The sequence below is a fragment of the Schistocerca gregaria genome, chromosome 5 (assembly GCF_023897955.1).
Source record: "Schistocerca gregaria isolate iqSchGreg1 chromosome 5, iqSchGreg1.2, whole genome shotgun sequence".
Lineage (NCBI taxonomy): Eukaryota > Metazoa > Arthropoda > Insecta > Orthoptera > Acrididae > Schistocerca > Schistocerca gregaria.
In genome coordinates, this window is record NC_064924.1 from 564,731,814 (window position 1) to 564,757,808 (window position 25,995).

Sequence of the window (25,995 nt, forward strand, 5' to 3'; positions counted from 1 at the left end):
TTTCAAATTCTAAAGGTGGCAGGGGTAAAATACAGGGAGCAAAAGGCTATTTACAATTTGTACAGAAACCAGATTGCAGTTATAAGAGTCGAGGGGCATGAAATGGAAGCAGTGGTTGGGAAGGGAGTGAGACAGAGTTGTAGCCTCTCCCCGATGTCATTCAATCTCTATATTGAGCAAGCAGTAAAGGAAACAAAAGAAAAATTTGGAGTAGGTATTAAAATCCATGAAGAAGAAACAAAAACTTTGAGGTTCGCCGATGACATTGTAATTCTGTCAGAGACAGCAAAGGACTTGGAAGAGCAGTTGAACGGAATGGACAGTGTCTTGAAAGGAGGATATAAAATGAACATAAACAAAAGCAAAACAAGAATAATGGAATGTAGTCGAATTAAGTCGGGTGATGCTGAGGGAATTAGATTAGGAAATGAGACGCTTAAAGTAGTAAATGAGATTTGCTATTTGGGGAGCAAAATAACTGATGATGGTCGAAGTAGAGAGGATATAAAATGTAGACTGGCAATCGCAAGGAAAGCGTTTCTGAAGAAGAGAAATTTGTTAACATCGAGTATAGATTTAAGTGTCAGGAAGTCATGTCTGAAAGTATTTGTATGGAGTGTAGCCATGTATGGAAGTGAAACATTGACAATAAATAGTTTGGACAAGAAGAGAATAGAAGCTTTCGAAATGTGGTGCTACAGAAGAATGTTGAAGATTATATGGGTAGATCACATAACTAATGAGGAAGTATTGAATAGCATTGGGGAAAAGAGAAGTTTTTGGCACAACTTGACCAGAAGAAGGGACCGGTTGGTAGGACATGTTCTGAGGCATCAAGGAATCACCAATTTAGTATTGGAGGGCAGCGTGGAGGGTAAAAATCGTAGAGGGAGACCAAGAGATGGATACACTAAGCAGATTCAGAAGGATGTAGGTTGCAGTAGGTACTGGGAGATGAAGAAGCTTGCACAGGATAGAGTAGCATGGAGAGCTGCATCAAACCAGTCTCAGGACTGAAGACAACAACATTATTATTATTATTATTATTATTTTGACAAAAAATACAGCAAGTGAGCCCTGCTAAGTTCTTGGGTGTATACAATGAAGCACATTAGACTTATCTGACCATATCACAGATCTGGAAAGAGACTTCATTCTGCAACTTCTAGCTTCTGCCTTACACATAAATGGATCATCTACATATAAGGACGCCAACAGATATCTATTTTGGATATTTCCATGTGTTGCTGTATTATAGCGTAATCTTTCAGGGTATTCAGCCACAGGCAATAAATAAATAAATAAATTTGGTGCTCAGAAAGGAGTTACATGCATTATATTGTTGTTCATCCAAGATATTGTGTATTAAATTGGGGACATAGAAACAACGGAGAGGCTTCATCCCACTGTAGTCCTCAGTGGTTCACAACCCCACAAGCCACAGCAGTCTACCCACCCCACCGCTGCCCCACACTGAACCCAGGGTTATTGTGCGGTTCGGCCCCCAGTGGACCCGCCCCGGGTACGTCTCATACCAGACGAGTGTATCCCCAAATGTCTGTGTGTAATTATGGTGTACATGTACGTGGAGACAGCGTTTGCAGCAATCGCTGACATAGTGTAACTGAGGTGGAATAAGGGTAACCAGCCCGCATTCACTCAGGCAGATGGAAAACTGCCTTAAAAACCGGCACACCGGACCTTGACATTAATCCGCCGAGCAGATTTGTGCCATGGACTGACACGCCTTCCTTCTCGGGAAGCAGCGCATTAGACCGTGTGGCTAGCTGGGTGGGCTATCCACAATATATTTGCATTAACCTGTTCTGGAAACTAAAGATTTTTACAGTAACATCTCAGTATATCTTCCCCCTGTATATTTCATCAACAAAATCCATTCTCTTTCCAAAATGAATAGTGCCTATCATGGATGTAACATGAGGTCAAAACAGGGCTTACGTAGCAACCAGGCAAATTTTAGCCTTGTGCAGAAATGAGTTCATAACTCAGGCATGAAAGTTTTCGATGCTCTATCTAACTTGCCCTTGGAAACCAGAATTCAAGAGCAAATTGGAAGAATACCTACTGCAAAATTCATTCAACTCAATTAGTGAATTTTTGAGCATAAATGAGCATTTTCATGTGTAGTTATTGTATAAATGAGGTGCACCATTAAGTGCAAACATAAATATAAATTATTTTTTGCCATAAAAATATTCAGCCGAGGTTTAGTTTAGTTTTGAAAGCAGTATATATTTGCTCAGATACTGTCTTGCTACACCTAACACAGGTGAGGATTTTCTTTCAGGGCTTACTCCCTTAGTTTTGAAGGTTGCTCTTTTCCACAAGGCAGTGGTGTCCTCTTCTAATTATCCCTAGGGAGGATGGGTAGCCTTATCTGCCATCTCTGCCATTCAAAAGGTCTCCTTCTCTGCCGAAGGTGCTGTTACGGTCTTTGTCCATAACCCTGGGCATGGGTTCATTTTCTGTGTGTGAAACATCTTAGCCATAAAGAACGCTTGGTATCAGAAGAAGGAAACTCATAAAGTTATGGGATACAGCTGGTATGGTAAGCTTAGGATTATGATAGACTTCATCATCACTGATAGAAAAGCTGGTCAGTATGTTATAGATATTAAAGTCATGCCCAGTGAGTGCCTAATAGCGACCACCGGCTATTAACTGCTGACCTAAAAGATGTTCAAGTGCCAAAATTTAAACAAAAGAGAACACCAAAGATAAAAACTGGTTGTTGAAGGATGTGGAAAAGAATAGAAAGTGTAAAGCACGAAAAGCAGCCACATTACTCAAAACTGAGAATGAGGGAGTAGTAGAAGAATGGTCTGTATTAAAAGAAACCTTTGTTAGAGAAGCTCCTACTCACCATATAGTGGAGATGCTGAGTTGCAGATAGGCACAATAAAAAGACTCTCATAATATTGTACAACCCATCCTGGATTTCCCATTGTTTGATTTGTTACAGACGCCACGGACATCTGTGGAAAAACAAGTGCCACACCAGAAGAGAAGGGAACACCTAGGTGGAATGATCGGAAGAAAAGGAAAAGTGCTGTGAATGCTTTACTGCAAGGTTAAAGGAAGGCTGTCAGGGAAGTGGGAAATTACTATAAAAAGTACTAAAGAGCAAACAAAATGAATATGTAAATATCCTTGCCCTGGAAATGGATGACAGTAACTTAATACGAACAGAGAAAGGGATCAGGGATGAAATGAAAAAGAACTTCAACATGCTGTTAAATGGAGATGGGGACAACACAACCATCAACAACTGTAGAGAAATTAAGGAAGTCCAAACTAACGGACACCCATTAACATGGCATGAGGTAGAAACAGCATTAAAGAGCATGCAGAATAGAAAATCGACAGGCTTTGATGATCTCAGCTCAGACATGATAAAGGCAGCTGGTATATTGGGCTTGAATTGGCTATATAGAGTGTTATCACTGGTTTGGAAAGAAAACAAAATCCCAGAGGACTGGAGTAAAGGAGTCCTCTTACAGCTGTTCAACAAGGGCAATCGGCGAAAATTTGGAAATTACAGAGGCATCACTCTGCTGTCACACATCTTTAAGCTGCTAGAAAATATCATAGAAATGTAGTAGAACCTTCACATGAAGAACAACATGGACTCAGGGAATACCAAGATACTATGGATCTTAGTTTTGCAGTACAAATGTCAACAGGAAAGTACTGGGAATATGGAAGAAATCTCATGATTGTACTTGCCATTGAAAAAGTGTATGACAGTGTTCCTCGAAACAAGATATGGGAATGTTTGGATGTCCTAAAGGTGCCAAAGTACCTTATTGACAAAGACGAGATGCTATACCAAAAGTGTTACAGTTGTGTCCAGACAGGTTTGCAACAAAGAGAAGTGTCCAACATGGAAGTGCCCTATCACCACTCCTGTTTGTAATACCAATGGACAAGATCATAAAATCTGCCAAGAAAGTTGACATCAAACCGAATGTCCAACTTTTTGATGATGATTTGATAGTATGGGGAGAGATAGAAGCTGAAGCACAGAATAAATTTAATGATTGAAACAACACATTCAAAAATTTTGGACTGAAAACAAGTAAAACGAAGACAGTAGAAATGACTATCATCAGGCAATGAACAACCTCAAATATATTTCTAGAAGGAGCCAAAGTAGAATCTGTTTCACATTTCAAGTACTTAGGAAGCACGACCTCAAAAGACAATACCGTTAAGCAGGAAATATTTAGTAGGACACATAAAGCATCCAATTTTTACAGCCAAATCAGAACTCTTCTCTGGGATGATAAAATTCCATGAAAATCAAGAGAGACAATGCACCACATATATTTTGTACCAGTTCTAACATATGGTTTAGACACATGGACCCTACTAAACAAAGAATTCAGCAGAATTCAGGCAATAGAAATAAGATTCATTAGAACAATGAATCAAACAACTAGAAATGATAAAATCAGGAATGAAGTGAACAGAAAAGTAGCTGGTATTTACATTCCTGTTACCAGTGTCATAAAGAAATGCAGGCTTCAGAGGTATGGGCACATAATGAGAATGAACAGCCAAAGCCGTGCCAAAAGGTATTTCAACCTGAGCCTCGTTAGGAAGAAGACCACAGAGAAGACCAAGAAAATGCTGGATAGAGACAGTAAGATCAGATGTGGAGAAGAAAGGACACAAATGGGGAGGTGTCCTGGAACAGAAGATCTGTGAAGACAGAGCGAGATGGCAAGCGCTTGTATACCACACCCAGGAAACTGGAGTTGGAAAATAATGATGAAAAATACTCACCATATAGAGGAGATGCTGAGTTGCAGACAACAAAAAGACTGTCACAATATAAGCTTTCGCCCAACAAGGTCTTTGTTGAAAATAGAACACACACACACACACACACACACACACACACACACATGCGACTCACGCATACATGACTGCAGTGTCTAGCAGCTGAAGCCAGACTTAATAATGTTGTTACATTCCATCCTGGATTTTCCACTGTTTGATTTTTGTCTGTAAAAGATATACTGAGTTTCAAATATTAAATATGGTCAGATTTTTTATACTTTGATGACAAGTTACTCACAGAAACAATTTTGTGGTGGTTAACACTGTTTGATGTCTTAAGGTATCAATTACAGTGACGATATGAAGATGGTTGTTGGTCAGTCAGACTGGTTACCTAGTTACTATTTGACTGCACTAAGTAATTAATACAGGTTGATGTGTTGTTTACCTGAAAACGTAAATTTCTGCAAACATTCTCTATAAGGCTGTCAAAGCGAGGAAGATCAAAAGTTTATGATCCTATCAGTATTGAAGTTATTAAAGAGAAATAACCTGCTAAGTTGGGGGAGGCTGGAAGGAAGCAGCTGCGGTATGTTCAAGTAATTGATTTATGCAAATCACAGGCAACATAAATCGAGATAAGCAATTGGACATTATTTCCTTTAAATGAGACATGTGTTCCAACCACTGGACCAATTCCATACCCTAGACAATCGTGGTGAGGGTGTACTGATAGAAACTCTGCTAACTCAATTCCCATGTGCTGACAAATAATTATAAGAAGTAGATGTTATGATATACTTTCTCTTTAATCTGTATGTGTCCATTTAAATTGCCCTGAGTTAAAAGAAGAACTAGTTTCACTTCTTTCCCTACCCTCCTCCCCACCAAATATATATCTCTCTCACTCGCTCTGTGTGTGTGTGTGTGTGTGTGAGAGAGAGAGAGAGAGAGAGAGAGAGAGAGAGAGAGAGAGAGAGAGAATATATCTTGACTTAACATTGGAAGAATTCAGCCATATTCCCTGAAACATAATCTCTTTTTCCCAGTTCTTCATGAAAAAAAGATGTTACTTACCCTCCAAGGAACTTATGACATTTCTTGCATTCTTTGCTATTACTTTTATCCACTCATAACCATGTTTAACAACAATATCAATGGACAGTTTTTTAGTGCCTGTTTGGAGTTCCACTGAAAATGCTTCAAGAACTGCAGTAATATCGTCATGAAGTTTCATCACAGATATTAATGCCTCATACCAAGTAATGTTGGATGTCAAAGCATGCTCCATTTTTGCATGCCCTGAATTCAAAACCTGAAACATTTTGACAGCTTCATAATAAAATATAAAACAAATAATTTGTTAGACAACTAATAAGCTCATTATTGTAAATTAAGTTTTACACTGTGTATTGCTTAATCTTTGTTAGACTTGAATATCAGCATTTTCACCACAAATATTGCATTAATACAGTATAGATATTAAGCTTCTATGATCTGCTTGTGTTTTGTAACTGAAATATTTTTTAAACCCAGAATACATGAAGTAAATAGCCATTATAATACAGCTTCAAGTATCTTTACATATTCCTCTGTTGACTATTATTATTATTATTATTATTATTATTGTTTAATGACATTCATTCACCAGATATTGTGATTGACTTATCACACTGTAATGTAGAAGGTATACTGTGGGGATTTTCTGTAACTTTGGTAAAGCTTTTCACAGTGTAAAATGTAACACATTAGCACAAAAACTCTCTCCCACATGAAATCAAAACCAAACCACTACATTGGCCTGGATTTCACTTAAATAACAGGAAACAAAGAGTTGCCTTAACAGGTGCTGGTGTAAGAACAAAATCAGAATGCTGAACTGTTATGTATGGCATTCGCTGGGGCTGGATTGTTGGACCACTGATCTCCATGGTGTACATTAATGATCTACCAGCATCAGCTAATAACAAAGCAAATACAGTGTTGGTTGCTGCTGATACCAAATTACAACTGAAATAATAACACAGCAAGAACACAAAGCAAATCAAAGCCAATAATCTATCATTAAACCTTTCAAAAAACAACTCTAATGCAGTTTCCAACAGCAAACACACTACCTGTTCTTGAAATCAATATTGTTGAGGAAAAAACTTAAAAACTCAACATATAATTTCTAGGCATATAAATAGACAACTGGTTATGATGGAATGAATATATTAAGCACCTGCTCAAGAAACAAATATCAGTAGTGTTTTGCACTAAGAAATGTTTCACCCCATATTGAGAGGGAAATAATAACTGAGTTATATTTTGGAAATTTACTCTATCTTTCCTCTGATGTATAATATTCCGGGTAAATGCTGCAAAATTGAAAGTCATTTTTAGACTACAAAAAAGAGCTGTGAGGTTAATCTGTGAAGTTACAAATTGGACAGCTACTGACTGATGACATCTGCAATCAACAATAAAACATTTTTCCAAACTAACTGTGACATTCACAAACAAAAGACAAGACAGATGCAAAGCCTTCACAAAGACTCAATAACTAAAAATGTTTTACAAAGTGATGACCAGTTTCTGTGGCTTAACTACCATCTTCAGAACTGAGAACAGACAAACCAAAAGAAAAATAGAAATTTTTACATTACTTTGTTACTTAAGGGTCCCCCCCCCCACCCCACCCCCCTCAGACCTGAAGGTGGTAGTTAAGCTACGGAGACTGGTCATCACTTTGTAAAAAACTTTTAATGTTAAATGTGACTGAGATAATATATAGAAAATTTTTGATTGTATTAAAAAGTTTTACTGGAAGTTTTTGAAATTTCTATATTTTACATTTGATTATCTGCTTATGATTGCTTTCTCCTATTCTGTCAATGTCAGATAGATTCAGACTCGATATTCTCAATAGAGTATGAAAAGCAGTTATCTAGTCTGGAAGATGGATTTACAATAAACTTCCACTGAACGCAAACAAGGACACCAACAACCCTTATATGATTAACAGCAAGCTGAAACAATTTTTCACGCTATATAATATGTAAAACATATATCATATTATAACTGATATTCTAATATTGCTTGTTGTGATGTATATAATACTGCGTGCCCTATATGTACAAATTGGGCAAAATGAAACTGGTCCAAAACTGTTGATGGTAACTGGTATGTCCAGAACCTGGTTAATCCATATGTGGATCAACTCACAGAAGATAAATGACTCTCTGGATATTTTCTCCAAAATATAGCAACAGCATGTACCACCTTGGCAACCTAGTAAAGAGTGCAGTAGATGTTTTTGGTGAACGGAATACAATCAAAAGAGACAATGAAGTCTCCTGCCCATCTCAATCACCTGACCTCTCCCCCTGTGATTTCTACATGTGGTGCAAAACTTAAGGGTCAGGTTCACTCACGTAATCCTCACATACTGCAAGAGCTACAGCAGAACATTGAAAATGATACTGCTCCTATCCTCCAGGCAGTTCTGTTATGTGTGTGTCACAGTTTGATAAATCAAGTACAGTACTGTGTCAGTATTATCAATGACTATTTCCAGGTTCTTCTGTGATATTTATTAATGAGGGTCAATCCTGCATCAGTTTTATTGTAAATATTTTCTGGACCAGTTTATTTGGACCACCTTGTTGTAGAAGCCCTGGGCGGATGGCCTCAACAGAGAAAGGGTCGAGTTAAGGTGGTTGGTTGATATCAGGGTGTTGTCTGGTGGTGACTCAAGATATCACCATAAACAAGTCACCAGTTTTATTAGAAAACAAGCTCAGCACTGGTAGTGTCATTCCACAGTAGCAAACTGCCTCGGTGCATGTGGACAGTAGTGTGGAGGCAACAAGCAGCAAGCAGTCGGATGGTAGCCAGGTCAGAATGTGGCATGAGATGGCTGTGGCAGCACACACACCATCCCATCACAAATCTGCAGCTCGGGGCAAGGTGCACCTGCAGAGGCAAAATCCCACTATGATTCTTGCAAAGGAAGATAGCCAAGCCACCGGTGGTGGTATCCGTCCTTGTGGGTGATGCCTTATGGTGTCAGTTTGCTTGCACAAGTACAGGCAGATGGGCAGCTGCACTACTCCATTCATGAAATGAATGGCTGCCTTCCTAGGTAGAAGTCCAGTTGTAGCTGAAGTGTGCCCTGAGGTGGCCAAACAGGCAGAAGGCACCAAGTCCAACGGAGTGGACTCTAAACCAGAAGTCAACTTTTCGGTCGTGGAACCCAGGGCTCATGATTTACATCTACATCTACATAAATACTCTGCAAGCCAACCTGCAATGCGTGGCACAGGGTACCCTGTCCTATTACTTGTCATTTCTTTTATTGTTCCACTTGCAAATAGAGTGAGGGGAAAATGACTATCTATATGTCTCTGTATGAGCCGAAAATTCTCGCATCTTAGCTTCGTGGTCCTTACATGGAATGCATGCTGGTGGCAGTAGAATTGTTCGGCAGTCACAAATGCTTGTTCTCTAAATTTTCTCAACAGGGATACCCATTTCAGTTCTGGATGCATCTCAACTTACATGTTGTTTAAACCCACCGGTAGCAAATGTAGCAGTCTGCCTGTGTGTTGCTTCAATATCTTCCTTAAAGCTGACCTGGTACAGATCCCAAACACTCTAGCACTACTCACGAATACGTTGCACCAGCATCCTACATGCAGTCTCCTTTACAGGTGAACCACATTTTCCTAAAATTATTCCGATACACTGAAGTCAACCATTCACCTTCCCCACCAACCCTAGTTGTGCCAGCACATTGCTTCCAACCAAATACATGGAAACAAAGTGAGAAGATGTGTCAACTCACTTGTTATTGCCATGGTTGGTTTCTTTCTGTTGAATCACTGGTACTGTGAGTGCTGGCCCCTGGTCCACAATATGGAAACAGGCTGGTGATATTGCTGCATCTCCTGCTATGGTGTTTGTCTCATTCTGCACCTACTGGCATCTGTGGTCCATTAGTGGTAGCTGTGGCAGTGGTGCTATTTTACTTAGTAGTGCCAAAAAATAACAACACCACTACATTACAACCCTCCTCTATCAGATCCAGTCCCTGAATCTTAGCTCAGGGTAGTTCTGTAAAGACTCAGCATATACTTCCACAATGGTGTACAATGCATTTTTCTTATATACATTCTGTTTGAACCACAAGGTTAAGCCTATAGCATCAGCCCACTTGCTTTCTATTTACATGATCTACAATTTTCTTAAGTAATAATTTATCAACTAAAAGAATAATGCTACCAAAAACCTCTCTTCCGTTAGATATCTCTTAGCAGTCTTTAGTACAATCTTCCATTTATTTAACTGGATAACCTTAATTATGAATGCACATAACACTATCACTAGCTGCAATAAATACAAATCAAACTAAAAGTAACACTGTTAGATTCTTCCACTCTTACGAATTCTCATAACATATCGTTTCTCATTTAATCATATTCTGCACCCAACAGGTTGTCCATTTTACTAGTATCTGGTGTATGGGAATCACATTGGTGAATGGCTCTCCACCTAAGGTATATGAAGGGTACAGAGAACTGAGTAAGGTGCTGGATATGGCAATGCTCATTGTCACAACTGAATGATGGTTGCCTTAGTATTGCTGTATGTGCTGCAGCATCTGATTCGCAGAAATACGCCTCTCCTGGGATGGAGGTGGTTCATAGAGAGGATGAGGTTAGGTTCCAGAGAACTATGCAGGTAAGTCAGGTTCTGCACTAGGAGTACCCTTAATGGTTAATTCAGCCAGTACAACAGTGGCCAAGTTATGTTCATCCTGGTGATTGACCAGATGCTGGAGAGTCACTCCCACTATATCATAAGTTGTACTGTTGATCAGCAACCTACTGCTGTGCAGCTCCAATCACATTGCCCCTCCCAGTCTCCCTTCCATGTAGCAAATTGCTACTACTACTATGGCGTCATACAAGGAGTATATCCAATGTGGCCCCACTAGGTAAAATAGGGTTGTGGCTCCACAACATCCCATGAGCACCCGTGGCTGTCCATCTTGCCTAAGAACTAAACCTCCTATGTGCCCATGCCAGTGTGGATCATTCTGGTAAATTCCATAACTGTCAGAGAGAACAAGTGACCAAATTCATGACCAGGTCAACAACGGCCCTGGTAAGCAGTTCGCTAGCCATCTACATGGAGCAGCATGTCACAGCCATTATGTCATCTGTCCATTTCCTGCAGGCAGGGCTACCTGTGAAAGCAGTCATGTGATTCACAAACTAAGCTGCAACCACTGTGCTGCTTTCTACATGGGCATTAGAACGAACATGCTGTTCCTTTGGACATGCAAGCACGTCATAAGGAACACTGCACCATACTTCTGAACAACACAGGCACTTCAATAGCATATTTATTCACTGACACCAGAAAGGCAACCTTCAATTACAATGTCTCATCCCCTGAGAATATACATAATGAATGTTTGCATTAAGATTTTAGACAAACAGTTGATGTCATATGGAGCTTTTTGATCTGCCCTTGGAGCATGCTAGGGTAGCCAAATGGTAAGGTGACTGCTTGTGGTAAGTGGTAAATCTGGGTTTGACTTCTGGTCTGACACATATTTACATTGTCATCAATCCTCCATAGAGATGATGGTTGTCCATAATCCACTTAACATATGCAAACATGCTGTATATCTGCATGAATGGCCATAAACATACCACCTGCTGAATACAATGTGCTCAATTCAATGACAGTCTGTGCCGCCTGGATCCTTCCTACCAACACAAGCTTTTCTGAATTCTTCAGGTGGGGACTCGCCCTGCAATATACCCTATGTTTCCATAAACCCTCTGGCATTAACCTTCACTATTCCCTTTCCATTACTCACCTACCACCTTCCTTACTCCCACTCCAGCACTACATAGCCTTCCATTCCACCAATGCTCTGGGCTTATTCTAATCTGTGCATTGTCCACTGCCGGCTGTGTATAGCTTGACTATCACTTGGTATCATGATCTCATCTGCAGCCAGCCCTTTTGTCTTGTGGCTTCACCAGTTTCTCACTTGGGTACTGATGCATACTGTGATATCTGGCTACTCGTACGTATGGCAGTTTTTTTTTTTTAATTTTTTTTTTTAAGCCATTTATTATTTTCCGCTGCTTGGACAGATCCTTATGCCAAACTTCCTATTCCACAGTCACTAAGGTATGAGTTAACAGAAGCACAAAGGCACCCAATGAAGCAGTGATTGCAGTATAAGCAGTAATGTCTCTTCACAGTCAGAATAATTATGCAAACAGATAATTTTTCAGTCTTTGCCAGCACTGTTATACAAAGAAATTTCTATTTTTCCCCCTTTTTTAAAGAGAAGGTGAAGTTAAAGTTTCACATTACAAATTCCGCACACTATTGTCTCAAAACCTTTAAGTAAAAGTATTTAGGTGGAATAAAGATGCTGAAAAATATCTGTCTTAAATACAGGGTGACTCACGTAAGATGTAACACCTCTTTTATTTCAGGAATGGTTCCATATATTGAAACAAGGTTTTCAGCAAATGATAGTACACTAAGGGGCTTGTACTTCAGTATGTGATAAAAAGTATATTAAAAAGACAGTGCAGTGATATAATGCTAGCTAATTTGAGACTGAAAATGTTCGCAAAAGAATCCGAGGAACATCCTAAAGTTGAAAGGCAAGTCAGCCAGAATCGGCTATTTGTGTTGCACACATGCTACATTGTTGTATCAAGCCTTTCAACTGTTTACTTCTCTGTACTGCAGAACTAGCAGGAAGTATGTTGTCAATCGGCAGGTCATTTTCACTTTGACATTTCTTGCATGCAGAGATGAACACCAGTGAGGAGAGGTTAGACATGCTACTTCTACACAGCAATTGGTGGCATGAGACGTATTTCCAACAAATGTGGGAGCAGCTAGGGGAGTGCAATCTACAGCTTGCATCAAAATATATTCCACCCTTATCATCTGTCACTACATCAGTCTCTTGGCAGATGTGATTTTGAAAGTTTTTTGTTGGTTTGCTCTGCATCACTTGGGATATTATACTTTGTTTTTCCCAAATTGTGTGCTCTTTATTGACATTGTAATGCTTATGAAGAACAGTAATGTAAATTTACATGACATGCACTACATGGGCAGCTGAAAATGCATCCTGGTTTTGTCAGGTACAACAACTACAACCATGAAGCATAAGCCTGTGGTGCAACATCATGGAAAATTCCACTGTGGGACCATACTTCATTCCAGGGATGTTAAATGCAATTACATACGCACATTTTCATATGAACATTCTATCTGTTGTCCCAGAAGAAGTTCCAGGCAACAGTATATGTGGTTCAAACACGATGGCTGCCCAGTTTACACTTCCCATGTTGAAATTCAAGTGATGAATGAAAAGTTTCCTGACTTGTAGATAGGACAGAATGCTACAGTACAATGTCTGTCAAGGTATTATTATTATTATTATTATTATTATTATTATTATTATTATTATTAGCGAATGTCCCCATAGGAGAACGATAAGCAGGTGATTTATCAATATTTCTTTAGGTTCTTCTTGTTTTGCCAATATTTCTTCATTTTCTCCCCAAAGGCCTTCTTTCTTTCTTCAGTCCACTTTGGTCGGTATGGTTTTGGTGCCGTCTCTGAAGTAAACTTCCACTTGTCAATTTTTCTTCTGAATGTATCCCTGTCTGATGCGTCTGTTATGTCAATTTTTGCTTTTGTCAAATCCTTCTTAACTTCAGTTACCCAGGGTATTGTTGCTTTAAGTGATGTCACATAGTCCAATAGACGTTTAGTTAACCTGTTTCCAGGTAATCTGTGTAGGTGTCCATAAAATTTCATTCGTCTCTTTCTGATGTCACTTTCGATATTTGATAGTTTTTCAGTTGTTTCGATGGTCTGCAGTCTGTATCCATCTTGTGTGTATCATGGTCCCAGAATTTTCCTAATAATTTTTCTCTCTATTTTCTTAATATCTTGTAAATCTAGTTTTCTATTCAGTGAGAGCATTTCACTTGCATATGTGACTGTAGGTTTGATAACTGTGTTGTAGTGTCCGATTTTAGTTCCTTTTGACAGGCATTTTTTGTTATATATGCTTTGAACAAGTCCGAATGCTTTCTTGAATTTCTGTACTCGGTTGTTTTGTGCTATTTTCTCGAGTCCTGTTGGTTCAATAACTTCGCCGAGATACTTAAAGTGTTTGACTATGTTGATTTCACCAAAATTTGTTTCCAGTTTCGGAATATCTAATTTGGAGCTCATAAACGCAGTCTTCTCAAAGGAGATTTGCAGGCCAACCTTCTCTGCACATTCTTTAAGGATCTCAATTTGTTTTATTGCAGTTTCTTCGCTGTCAGTTATAATTGCTAGGTCATCTGCAAACGCTAAATACGGGATGTTCAATTTTCCTTTACCTCTTCCTAGTTCAATTGGTTTCCAGAAGTTTTGTTTCCTTAGTTCGATTTCCCATTCTTCCATTACTTTGTCTAAAACTATGTTGAATAATAGTGGCGAGATCCCATCTCCTTGTCTTACTCCTGTTTTAATTAAGAATGGTTCCGAGATTTCGTCTATGAATTTAATTTTTGATTTGGTTTCTGTCAGTTTTTGTTCGATTAGTTTTCGGGTTTTGGTGTCTAGTCCACGTTCTTCGAGAATATTAAATAGAGACTGTCTTTTTATTTGACTATTCTTGATTTTTTTCTATGTGGAGCACTGAAAAATGTAGTTTATAATGAAGCTTCAACTACACCAGACAATATACACCATCAAATTGCCTCAGCATGCAGTGGCCTATCATCCAATGTTTTTCGTCTGTTTACCTATCTTTCGAAAGTGATTGCAAATGTGCACTGCCATCAATGGTAACAGTTTGAGCACACACTTAAGTAAAGTGTAACACTATGTTTCGTTGAAAAATGTACTTATTTTGTTGGTGATGGGTTCTCACTCATTCTCAATAACCTGTTTAGTTTATTTAAATCAAATTCCATTCAATTATAATTTTGTGTAATATCTGCAGACACATTTGTCTGACAGCAGTTGGTTTACTTTCAGAAGTGTTCTGGTGTCTAGAGATAAAGACCAGACAGACATCATTGTTTCTTTCTTGCTTTCTTTCTTTCTTTCTTTCTTTCTTTCCTTCTCCCCTCCCCCCCCCCCCTCCCTCCCCACACACACACAACAACAAAATAATAATAATAATAATAATAATAATAATAATAATAATAATCTACTGAACATCAGTAAACACTTCCGGGCTGAATTGCCGTGGTCAATCTGTAGAACTTCTTCTCCCTGACGTTTCGTTCTCAACTATGGAGAACATCTTCCGAGGTGAGTCGACTCACCTTGGAAGATGTTCTCCGTAGTTGAGAACGAAACGTCAGTGAGTCGACTCACCTTGGAAGATGTTCTCCGTAGTTGAGAACGAAACGTCAGGGAGAAGAAGTTCTACAGATCAACCACGGCAATTCAGCCCGGAAGTGTTTACTGATGAAGACGCCGGCCGTGAAAGCCTACATGGGATGATAATCTACTGAAGTTAATATAGTGGTTTCCTTTTCTCATTGAACAGAAGTGTTTATTATTATGGAGTATGAGTGACCGACATTTCTGTTTTGCCCCAGACAAGTAAACACCAGTGGGGAGGGTTAAATGGAAAATAGCATGTCTAAACTTTAGTTTCCACAAAAACCTGGATGTACACACATGTGAAATAGTTTTTCTACGCTCCTATTTGATGCACCACAAAATATCATATGCCGTAGTTCCATATACAAAAATCATGACTGATCCTGTATCTACTTCATATAGGAAATGAGATTGGCATTGACCTGCCATGCTGCATATAACAACACAGCCTTGCATGAGAGATCTGCTTGGCAGTGTTTACATCACAACAGCTGACTCTGGCCACAATGCTTTCCAATTTTAGAAGGTTTCTTGGATTCTTTTGCAAAGAGTTTCAACCTGAGCATTAACAAGCACTATATCACTGTACTCATCTTTTGAAGCACTTTCGGATGTCACTATAAAAAGTATAACATTCTATTTAAAAAAATCATACTTACTTCAATATCTTGATCAATACTAGAGTTAAGGCACTGTATCACATATAAAAGTACATGCCTCTCAGTGTACTGTCATTTGCCAAAAACCTCGTATCAATACCTGGAACCATTCACAAAATAAAAGCGGTATTACATCTTACGTGACACACACTGTATATCATAGAATGCACACAATTCAAGGTAAAAAGCAACATTTCTGAAAACAGAATACACAGTCTGTTAATTTTACATAACTCAATTTGAATTACTTACAGCAATCCATCATGTTACTCTATTTCAATAGCTAATGCCATCAAAAGATGTAAATGAAACTTTTTTTCTTTTTCACATGCTACAAGTGAAACATTAGCACAAAGACTGTAGGTCTATTGCTCATATGTGTAAAAAAGATATTAGAAATCTCTCTCTCTCTCTCTCTCTCTCTCTCTCTCTCTCTCTCTCTCTCTCTCTCTATCACCACTTGCCTTCTATGCATGTGTAACAACTATTTGCAAGAATGGAGTTATATACTGTGTTTTGTCAAAGTTCAATAAGAGCCCATCTGCAGAGAATCATTTAATGATTTTCTGAAAAACATTGTTTGCAATTTCACCAGTTAATTTTTGTCTGTTGAGTGTGATAGCTACACTTGTATCATCGGCAAAAAGTACCAGCTTTGCATCTTTGTGAATATAGAATGGCAAGTCATTAATAATATATTAAGAACAGCAGAGGACCCAAGACCGAACCTTGTGGCACCCCATTTTTGATTGTTCCCCTGTTTGAGAAATCACCAGTTTTTTGCATATTATGTGGACTGCTTAGTTCAACTTTCTGCACTCTTCCAGTTAGGTATGATTTAAACCATTTGCGCACTGTCCCATTCATCCCACAGTACTTGAGCTTATCTAGAAGTATTCCATGATTTACACAATCAAAAGCCTTTGAGAGATCACAAAAAATCCCAATGAGTGACTTCCGGTTACCCAGAGCATTTAATATTTCATAAGTGAAAGTATATATAGCGTTTTCCGTTGAAAAACCTTTCTGGAAACCAAATTGACATTTTGTTAAAACTTTATTTTTACAAAGGTGTGAAGCTACTCTATAATACATTACTTTTCCAAGAATTTTGAATAAGACAGTCAGAAGAGAGATTGGGCAGTAGTCTTGACATCAGACATATCCCCCTTTTTTACACAGTGGTTTAACAATGGCATACTTCACCCTATCTGGGAAAATACCTTGCTTCGGAGAGCTATCACATATGTGGCTAAGAATCCCACTTATCTCTTGGGAACAAGCTTTTATTATCCTGCTGGAAATGCCATCAATTCCATGTGAGCTTTTATTATTGAGAGAGTTTATCATCTTCCTAATTTCAGAAGGAGAGGTGGGTGGAATTTCAATTGTATCAAATTGTGTGGGTAAGGTCTCTTCCATTAACTGCCTTTCTTCTAATGAACATTTAGATTCTATTTTCTCTACAAGATTTAAAAAATGATTAATCAAAATCTTTTCGACTTCCAGCTTGTTGTTTGTCAAGTTTCCATTCACTTTGATGGTAGTGCCATCATCCTGTACTCTTGGTTGCCCTCTCTCCCTTGCAATAATATTCCAAATTGTTTTGATTTTGTTATCAGACGTATTAATCTCAGACATGATGCACATGATTCTGGACTCTTTAATAACCTTTCTTAATGTAGCACAGTAGTTTTTATAATATTTGACTGTTTCTGGGTCATTACTCTTTCTTGTTGTTAGGTACAGTTCCCTTTTGTGGTTACACTTTTATTCCTTTAGTGAGCCAAGGTTTTTTGCATGGTTTCTTATAATTAGATTTAACTACTTTCTTGGGGAAACAATTTTCAAATTCTCTTAGAAGTGTATCATGAAATAAGTTATATTTTAAATTAGCGTCGAGTTCCTTGTACATCTCATCCCAGTCTGACTGCTGAATATTTTCCCTGAAATTTCTAATTGTTGAGTCATTAATTGAACACACAACTTTGGAAGGCAGTTTTGAATTACTGAATGGAGCTATGTCATATACTGTAACTAGCTGAGCACCATGATCAGAAAGGCCATTCTCAAAAGGACAAGAATTTATGTTATTAAACTTATCTTCGTGTATAAAAGTGTTATCTATCAATGTGCTGTTGTCCTTTACTACCCAAGTAGGAAAATTAATGACAGAAGTCAAACTGAAAGAACCAAGTAAGACTTCCTGGTCATTCTTCCTATTACACTCTTTCAGTGAATCAACACTGAAGTCCCCCACAAATAATAATTTGCTTTCCACTGTGTGACAGACAGCACAACGAGGCATCCAAGTTTTCCAAGAATAAATGAAAGTTTCTTGAAGGGGGCCTATATAATGTTATAATTATAAAAGTGCCCTCCTTCAGTTTAAGTTGACAGGCACATGTTTCTATATGTTGCTCTAGACAAAACTAAAATCTGGCGAGTGATCATGTAAATGGCACTGTCAGTAGAGCAACCCTTCTGAAAACCTAACTGTGGTTTGCTGAGGATATTACTGTTGCTAACGTGAGCTACTGATCCAGGATACATCACATTCTTAAAAATTTTGGAAAATGATGTCAGCAGTGAAACAGGGCAGTAGTTATTGGCATCTCTTTTATCAAATTTCTTAAAGTGGGGTTTGACGACAGTATATTTCAGTCTCTCTGTAAAAAGACTGAGTTAATAATGCATTACATATTTCAGATAAGACTGGGCTTATTATATGGAAACAAATCTTTAGTACTCTATTGGAAACATCATCAAAACTAGATGGGTTTTTATCTTTGAGAGAAAGTATAATTTTCTTAACTTCAGAATCAGAAGTTGGTGATACATTCATTTGGTTGGATTTTATGGAAGTTACTTTTCAAAACATCTGCCGTGACTGTTCTCTTGAAATATTTCTCTCTATGCTTTCTACTACATTTAACAAATGATTATTAAATACATTTGCTACCTGTGAATTGTCATTTATAGCCCTTCCATTCAGTTCATTAGTAATGGTGTGTTGTTCTGTGGATGGTAGTCCTGTCTCTCATTTCACTACATTCCATATACTCTTATGTCTGGTGTGACATTTACTGACTTCTGACATGTTCATGTTCCTTGATTTTAAATAACCTTTCTTAGTAATTTTGAGTAGTTTTTGTAGAGTGCAACTACTGCAGGATCCCTACTTGTTCTTGCCAAAACTTACACATCCCTTTTTCTTTCACAAGACACATTTAATGCCTCTAGTGAGCCACAGTTTTTTAAATGGCTGTTTAGTGTCCATTCTGATTAGCTTATGCGGAAAGCTATTTGCAGATAATGGTAATGTCAACTGGGGTTACTTTGGTCCAACACACACACACACATACACACACACAAAGATTTAAATTTTTGTGCTGAAGAAACAAAACAAGATATATTGGTATTTTTGGGATTAAAATATATTTTATACCCTGCTTGAGAGTATTTTAGTAGTTTTGGGTAATTTAAAATTTTTACCATTGGCAACACTGGAGTTTTTGTAAATCTTTGTTATGATGTATGATTTGTTTACCTCCAAACTTTTCATCATGGAATAATTCAGTAACAAGATAAAAATAAGGTAAGTGTCAAAATATCATCTTTTGTATTCTTTTACCAATGTGTGATAAGTGTTTTCCCTTATTCATTTTTTAAACAGTACATGTTTAACTTTTTGTAAATTTCACCTAAATGCTAGTTTTTTGGGGCTACTTTGTACCAGGCCTAGTTTGGACTAAAGTAGCCCAATCAATTTACAAAAATGTTTTTTACTTCCAAACTGAAACAAAAATATTTTTACTGATATTGTCGTATACATTACTGTTATGCAATATTGTTTTGGTTGTTTTTGTTCCAGTTTCTGCTTGCAGAATGACGAGAATCTACAAGAGAAAGCCAGATTCAAGAAAGTACACTGATTATAATGCTAAGATCATGAAAGCTTGTTTCATGAAGTGGAGTAAGGTCACAACGAAGTTGAACGTCAGTATTACAATGAACCTAGAAGCACAATAATAAATAAGCTTAAGACCTATGGTTTCCTGGTACTGGCAAGCCTACCTACAAAAAAAACATGGACATCCTACAGTTTTAAATCAAGAAGAAGAACAAGCCTTTGAGGCTCAATGGCTACATTTGGATTTCCTAACACTGATCTTGATTTAAGATACTCCATAAAATACTATCTTGACAAACAGGGGCATACAGTAAAGAGTTTTAAAAACATCTTTCCAGGTCCCAATCAGGCAGCATCATTTAGAAAACATCACCATAAGTTAATGGTGCATACAGCAAGTAACATTAAATGAGTAAGAGCTGAGAACATATGGAATTATGACAAGATGAGATGAACCTGCAAGATGACCCTGGAGAAGCAAGATCATATTGTAAAATGGGGCAGAAAAATGTTGAACACATAATGGAGTCAACAAAGTCTTGTATTTCTTTAATGATTTGTGGAAGTGGCTGCAGAGAGATGTTACCACCCTACATGGTGTATAAGTCTGACCATTTATGGTCAACATGGACTGAAGGTGGTCCTGCAGGATGCAGGTACAAAAGAAGAAAGAGTGGGTGGTTTGATTTGGGGACATTAAATAATTGTTTTTTGATACTTTGTGTTGTCATTTCACTACCTGATGGTTGTGTAGGGGCTTACAACAGCCTGGTTGTGTAAGGGGTTACAATAGCCCAACATGTGATTTGTATTCAATGTGCATTAAAATAAGTGAGTGGTCCAAAGCAAGCCCGAGCAGGGGTTACTTTGCTCCAACATTTAAAAAACAGTGAAAAAATTAAAGCGCTAATTTCTTTTAAAAAAGTTGACACTGTTTACTTCTTTATGCTTTCTTAATTACCTTACTTCCTCGGTTGAAAAAGCTGCTTGGTGTCAAGCTTGTGATTGGGGACAAGTTAAGTTCCCATATCAACTTCGCTTGTGAGGATAACAATGTAAAGTTTGTGTGTTTGCCATCGAACTTGACACATATCACCCAACCACTGGACATCACCTACTATGGCTCTATGAAAAGGAAGTAAGATATTGACATCGTGGAAGGAAAAAAACAAGTCAATGACAGGCTTGCCCAAGGATTAATTTCCTAAATTGCTAAAACAGCCGGTTAGTTCAGTGTATGTAGAAAGGAAGGAAAATACGATACATGGTTTTTTAAAAAAACAGGTATGATACCTTTTGAGTGGAGTGCTTGCCTCAAAATGGTAACTTCAACTGAACTACGAAAATTCTAATTGGAGAAAGTTTCATGCAACATTTGCAGAATAAAGGAAGGATGTGACAAAATGTACTAGGCCAACTCAGAAGCATAAGAAGCTGGATGTTCCAGCTGGAAAAAGTTCTTGTTCAAAATTGTTTGATGAGTCGAGTGAAAATGAAATGGACTTTGAAGGTGCATCAACTTCTACACCTATGCTGAAAAAAGGGGCTCGATGTAGAAAGCAAGAAGCAGCAAGTGAATCAGATAAAGTGCATAATGGGGGAGAGTTCAGCATTACAGTAGACTGTATGAGCAAGACCACAAAGTCCTGAAGTGGCCCAGCAAAAAGGATATTCTTGTTCACGAGTGGACTGACATGAAGAAAAAAATCAACCCTCCCGAGCACATGAAACGAGGACACTTTAATGTTCCTGAGATGGCTGATTTTGAGTTGGTATAAGATATTAGTATTAAAAAAGTCTGTAGAACAAAAATAGAGGTTTTTCATGCTTTTAAAATCAAATCTAAAATTTTATTTTCTTTATAGGTATTTAAATAAGTAAATAATTGTTTTTGATACTTTGGATTGTCATTTCATTACCTGATGGTTGTGTAAGGGCTTACAACAGCCTAGTTGTGTAAGGGGTTACAAGAGCCCAACTTGTGATTTGAATTCAATTTGCATTAAAATATGTGAGTGGTCCAAAGTAGGCCTGAGCAGGGGTTACTTTGTTCCAACATTTAAAAAATAGTGAAAAAAATAAAACGATAATTTCTTTTAAAGTTGACACTGTTTACTTCTTTATGCTTTCTTAATTAGTTAAAACTCAATTTTTATGTTGAAAATCTATTTATTACATTTTTTATTCATTAATATGAAAGTGAAAAAATGAAAAACTGGCCCAAAGTAACCCTGGACGACGGTATAAATTTATCATGGAACAGGTCAAATTTCGTCAGCATTTGGTTCATTATAAATTATATCCCATATCATCTCCTGTAAACTATTCTAAAATATCTGTCCTGGAGTCATTAATTATTTTAACTGATTTCCACTGATAATGTCCATACTGTAAGGTACTATGTTTCTTATCCCAACTGTGCATCTTGACCAGAGAGAGCATTTGTTACTGGGTAAACAGTTCTTTTCTTACTCTGAGTTTCACGAAAGAAAACGCTTACTAGTTAATGTCCTACTGTCTCTATCCAGCCCTGTTGGAAAGTTAGTTACTGAGATCAAATATGAGGATCCAAATAATGTTTCCAGATCATTTTTCCTATCAAAAAGTCACTACAAACTATCAGCTGCTTGCTACTGTCTGCTAGACAGCACAATAAAGAATCCAGATTCCTCATAAACAGTTCAGAATTTCCCAATGCGGATCTACAGGGTGGCGCAGTTATAAATAGCCCACATCGCTTTGAATGTGAATGCAATATTTGGACTTCCAAAACAGAGTAAACAGCTACAATAGACAGTTTTATGAAATTATCATTCGCTGGCATTCTTCTGCCAGCATTTCAGTTTAATTCATCAGTGTAGTTAGACGATTCTCTTTGCGGACTGCAAAATGACTTTCTTGATAGAAGAAAGAATTTAGATTGTCGGAGCATATGTGGAAACAGATTAATCAAGGAAATTCGTGAAATTTTCAGGGTCAAATATTCAGACAGAGGACCACCAGCAAAGAGAGCAACACAGAGTCTGTATATAAACTGGCACACCTATGGATCTGTGCAAAAGTTAAAATGACAAAGGATTCTTTCAGATTGCAAACCAGACATTATTGCAGACACTTGAAGAATTAATCAGAGCCCAAAGAAGTCTTCACATAAATTGGCCCAATAGGCAATTCTAAGTAGGAGGAGTTGCCAGTGGATATTGAAAAGTCTTAATTTGAAGCCATACCATGTGACAGTTGTGCAGCAATTATGGGAGGATGACAGTTGGGAATGTGAAGATTACTGCAAGTGGTTTTAGAATAACATCAATGATGGCTTGTTAGATCCTTTCCATTACATCATGAGTGATAAAGTGTAGTTTCATCTTTCCAGTCATGTGAATTCAGAGAACATGAGGTACTGGGCAATAGAGAACCCTAACACCATGTGTCAACAACCACTCCATGATGAAAAAATCGGCATTTGTTGTGGTGTAACAGGAATGCACATCATTGGACTGATATTTTTTGACACAACCCTCAAAATGGTTGCATAGACGTAAATTTTTGATACTTTCGTGCTCAACTCACTGAATATGAAAAACAATACTGCTTCTTCCAGCAAGACGGGGTAACATGCCACATGTCTAAAGTATCCCTGGAAAGAGTCCATGATGTCTTCAGTGAGGAACAAACTGTCAACAAACATTAATGGCAACCAAGTCCACTGGATCTAGCAACAAGATTTTTTTCTGAGGGGAAACTTGAAGAGCAAGGTCTATGAACAAATCCACACACAGTATAGGTACTGAAAGACAACATCAGCCATGAAGTCGTTGTCATCGATGTGTAAACTTTATGCCACGTATATGTGAGTGCATTTAGATGTGCACAGCTGTGTATTGATGTTTCAGGGGGTCACTTTCAACATATTCTATACATTTATTTTTCACTGTATTTTTCATTGTAAATAAATGGTACGTCCATTTCATCTCTTCTTTTCTGTAATTTCACTGCATTTCCTTTATATGAGGGTTGACTGAAAAGTAATGCCTCCACCTTCATAACTCTTCAACAGTTGGCAGCATTGGTATGCAGCAGATACCGGCTTGTGGCACCAGTAAAAGAGCCCATGTAAGTATGAGGGTTGACTGAAAAGTAATGTCTCCAGCTTCGTAACTCTTCAACAGTTGGCAGCATTGGTATGCGGCAGGTACTGGCTTGTTCCGTAGCCTGTTCTCTACAGCTCCAGTTGGCGGGAAGCCTTAGCACTGAATGGTTGTGTTGTTACAGTGTAAAGTATGGAACCCTGTGCAGATGGTCGATCAATGCGATTTAAAGCAATGTGCTGTCATTGAATTCTTGACAGCAGAAGGTGTCACCTCAAAGGAGATTCATCAGAGAATGAAAGCAGTTTATGGTGATTGTGCTGAGGTGCGTACTGTGCATTGTTGGGCAAATAAGTTTAAAGATGTTGAGATGGGAGCATCTGACCTGCATAACAAACGAAGAGTTGGACGTCCTGTGAAAGCAACCACCAAGTTTCACAAGCAAAATGTTGACAGACTGAGTGATACGATGATCATCCTGATCGGAGAGAAATTGCAAGCACAATCGGCATTACACAAGAACGTGTGGGTCACATTATTGCTTTGCTTGGCTATCAGAAGATCTGTGCATGATGCGTACCTGGATGCTGACTCCTGAAATGAAAGCACACAGATTTGAAATTTGCCAGCAACTCCTCTCGTATTACAGGAATAAAGACACACAGTACTCACATCAACACAATCACCATAAACTGCTTTCATTCTCTGATGAATCGCCTTTGGGGTGAACCTTCTGCTGTCAAGAATTCAATGACTGCACATTACTTAAATCACATTGACTGACCGTCTGCGCAGGGTTCCATACTTTAGACTGTAACAACTCAATTGTTCAGGGCTAAGGTTTCCCGTCAACTGGAGCTGTAGAGAAGAGGCTACAGAACAAGCCAGTACCTGCCGCATACCAATGCTGCCAACTGTTGAAGAGTTACGAAGCTGGAGACATTACTTTTCAGTCAACCCTCATACATGGGCTCTTTTACTGGTGCCACACTGTATATAAAGTTACAATTAAAAGTGAACTATTTTTTAGTATTAATTCACAAGTGCAAATTTTTGTGTTGATCAATAAAAATTCTACTTGTCTCAATGTTTCTGAACTTCTGTTCCATCTTAATATATGTAACCATTTCTCCCTTTTTCCATATTAATTCTGCATGAGTAAGTAGCTAGAGTGTAATCTTTAATATGTGCCTTATTTAACCCTATGGTTATGTGGTCCTCAGATAGCAGAGGATGTCTACATCTTTCCAGAGCTCTCTGAATTTTCCAAACAGACAAGAAGCTCTTGCACATTATTACTCAGTCCTCAATATTTTGATGAACTAACCTAACCTTACTTTTCTGTGTATTCATAAGCATTTTGAGGGGCTCTTCTGTTATTTTCATTTCTTTTAAAACAGGTTGCCTGAATCCTGATTCTATTATAAAAAGGTGCCCCTCTAACACCAGTAACCCCCATATATTATCTGAAAGAAGCTAGCCAACCTACATTTCCCTCTCCTGTTTAGGAGTGCACCACATCTAGTGTATCCCCATCTCCCAATTAATGCAACAGGTACTGCACTCACATCAGATTTCATTTTAGTCAGCGGCTGCCTGCTCAGCTCACAGCAGTGTTTATCCAGAGCTGGTCACAGCATTGCAGTACCTCCACAAAACTCACACGTGTGTGTGTACAGCTGCTACTCCTATTTCACCCAGGTCACCGTTGATGCTGTAATTACTGCTCTTAGGTTGTTCCCTGCTCCACCTATTACAATAACCTGATCCTCTTTGCCAAAACCTTTGCACAAATTCTGTATGTCCTTTGTCACCTGGCTGAGGCAAACAATTGGCTGCACAATACTTGTGTGGTATGCAGTAGCCTGTTCCTAACTTGTCCTGTACCATCACAGATCTTAGTGCAGAATTCTCCTCATGCTTCTGTCAGACAACTGGAGTGCAATCATATGTTTCCACGCAGAACCCTGAGATGATTTGTGAGTCAAAGCCTTGACCAACTGCAAACTGTCCGGTCCTGTTGCAGTCCATGACCCGACTAGACATGTTATTTTTTTAATGTAGGGCTTTTTTGTCTAAAATTTGACAGCCAACACTA

The 25,995-nt window shown here is 38.2% G+C and overlaps 1 protein-coding gene across 2 annotated transcripts in view; it reads right to left on the reverse strand.

The window, feature by feature from the left end:
* Positions 1–25,995, reverse strand: part of LOC126272083 (UPF0415 protein C7orf25 homolog) — a 130,888-nt gene that overhangs the window by 89,445 nt on the left and 15,448 nt on the right. The window contains exons 2-3 of one of the 2 annotated variants that reach the window (XM_049974645.1): positions 15,897–15,996; positions 5,884–6,121 (exon numbers count right to left, since the gene is read on the reverse strand). In XM_049974645.1, the coding sequence (XP_049830602.1) occupies positions 5,884–6,097 (214 nt within the window). In that variant the 5' untranslated portion in view covers positions 6,098–6,121; positions 15,897–15,996. The remainder of the gene's footprint in view (positions 1–5,883; positions 6,122–15,896; positions 15,997–25,995) is intronic. The other variant, XM_049974644.1, reaches the window with a different exon arrangement.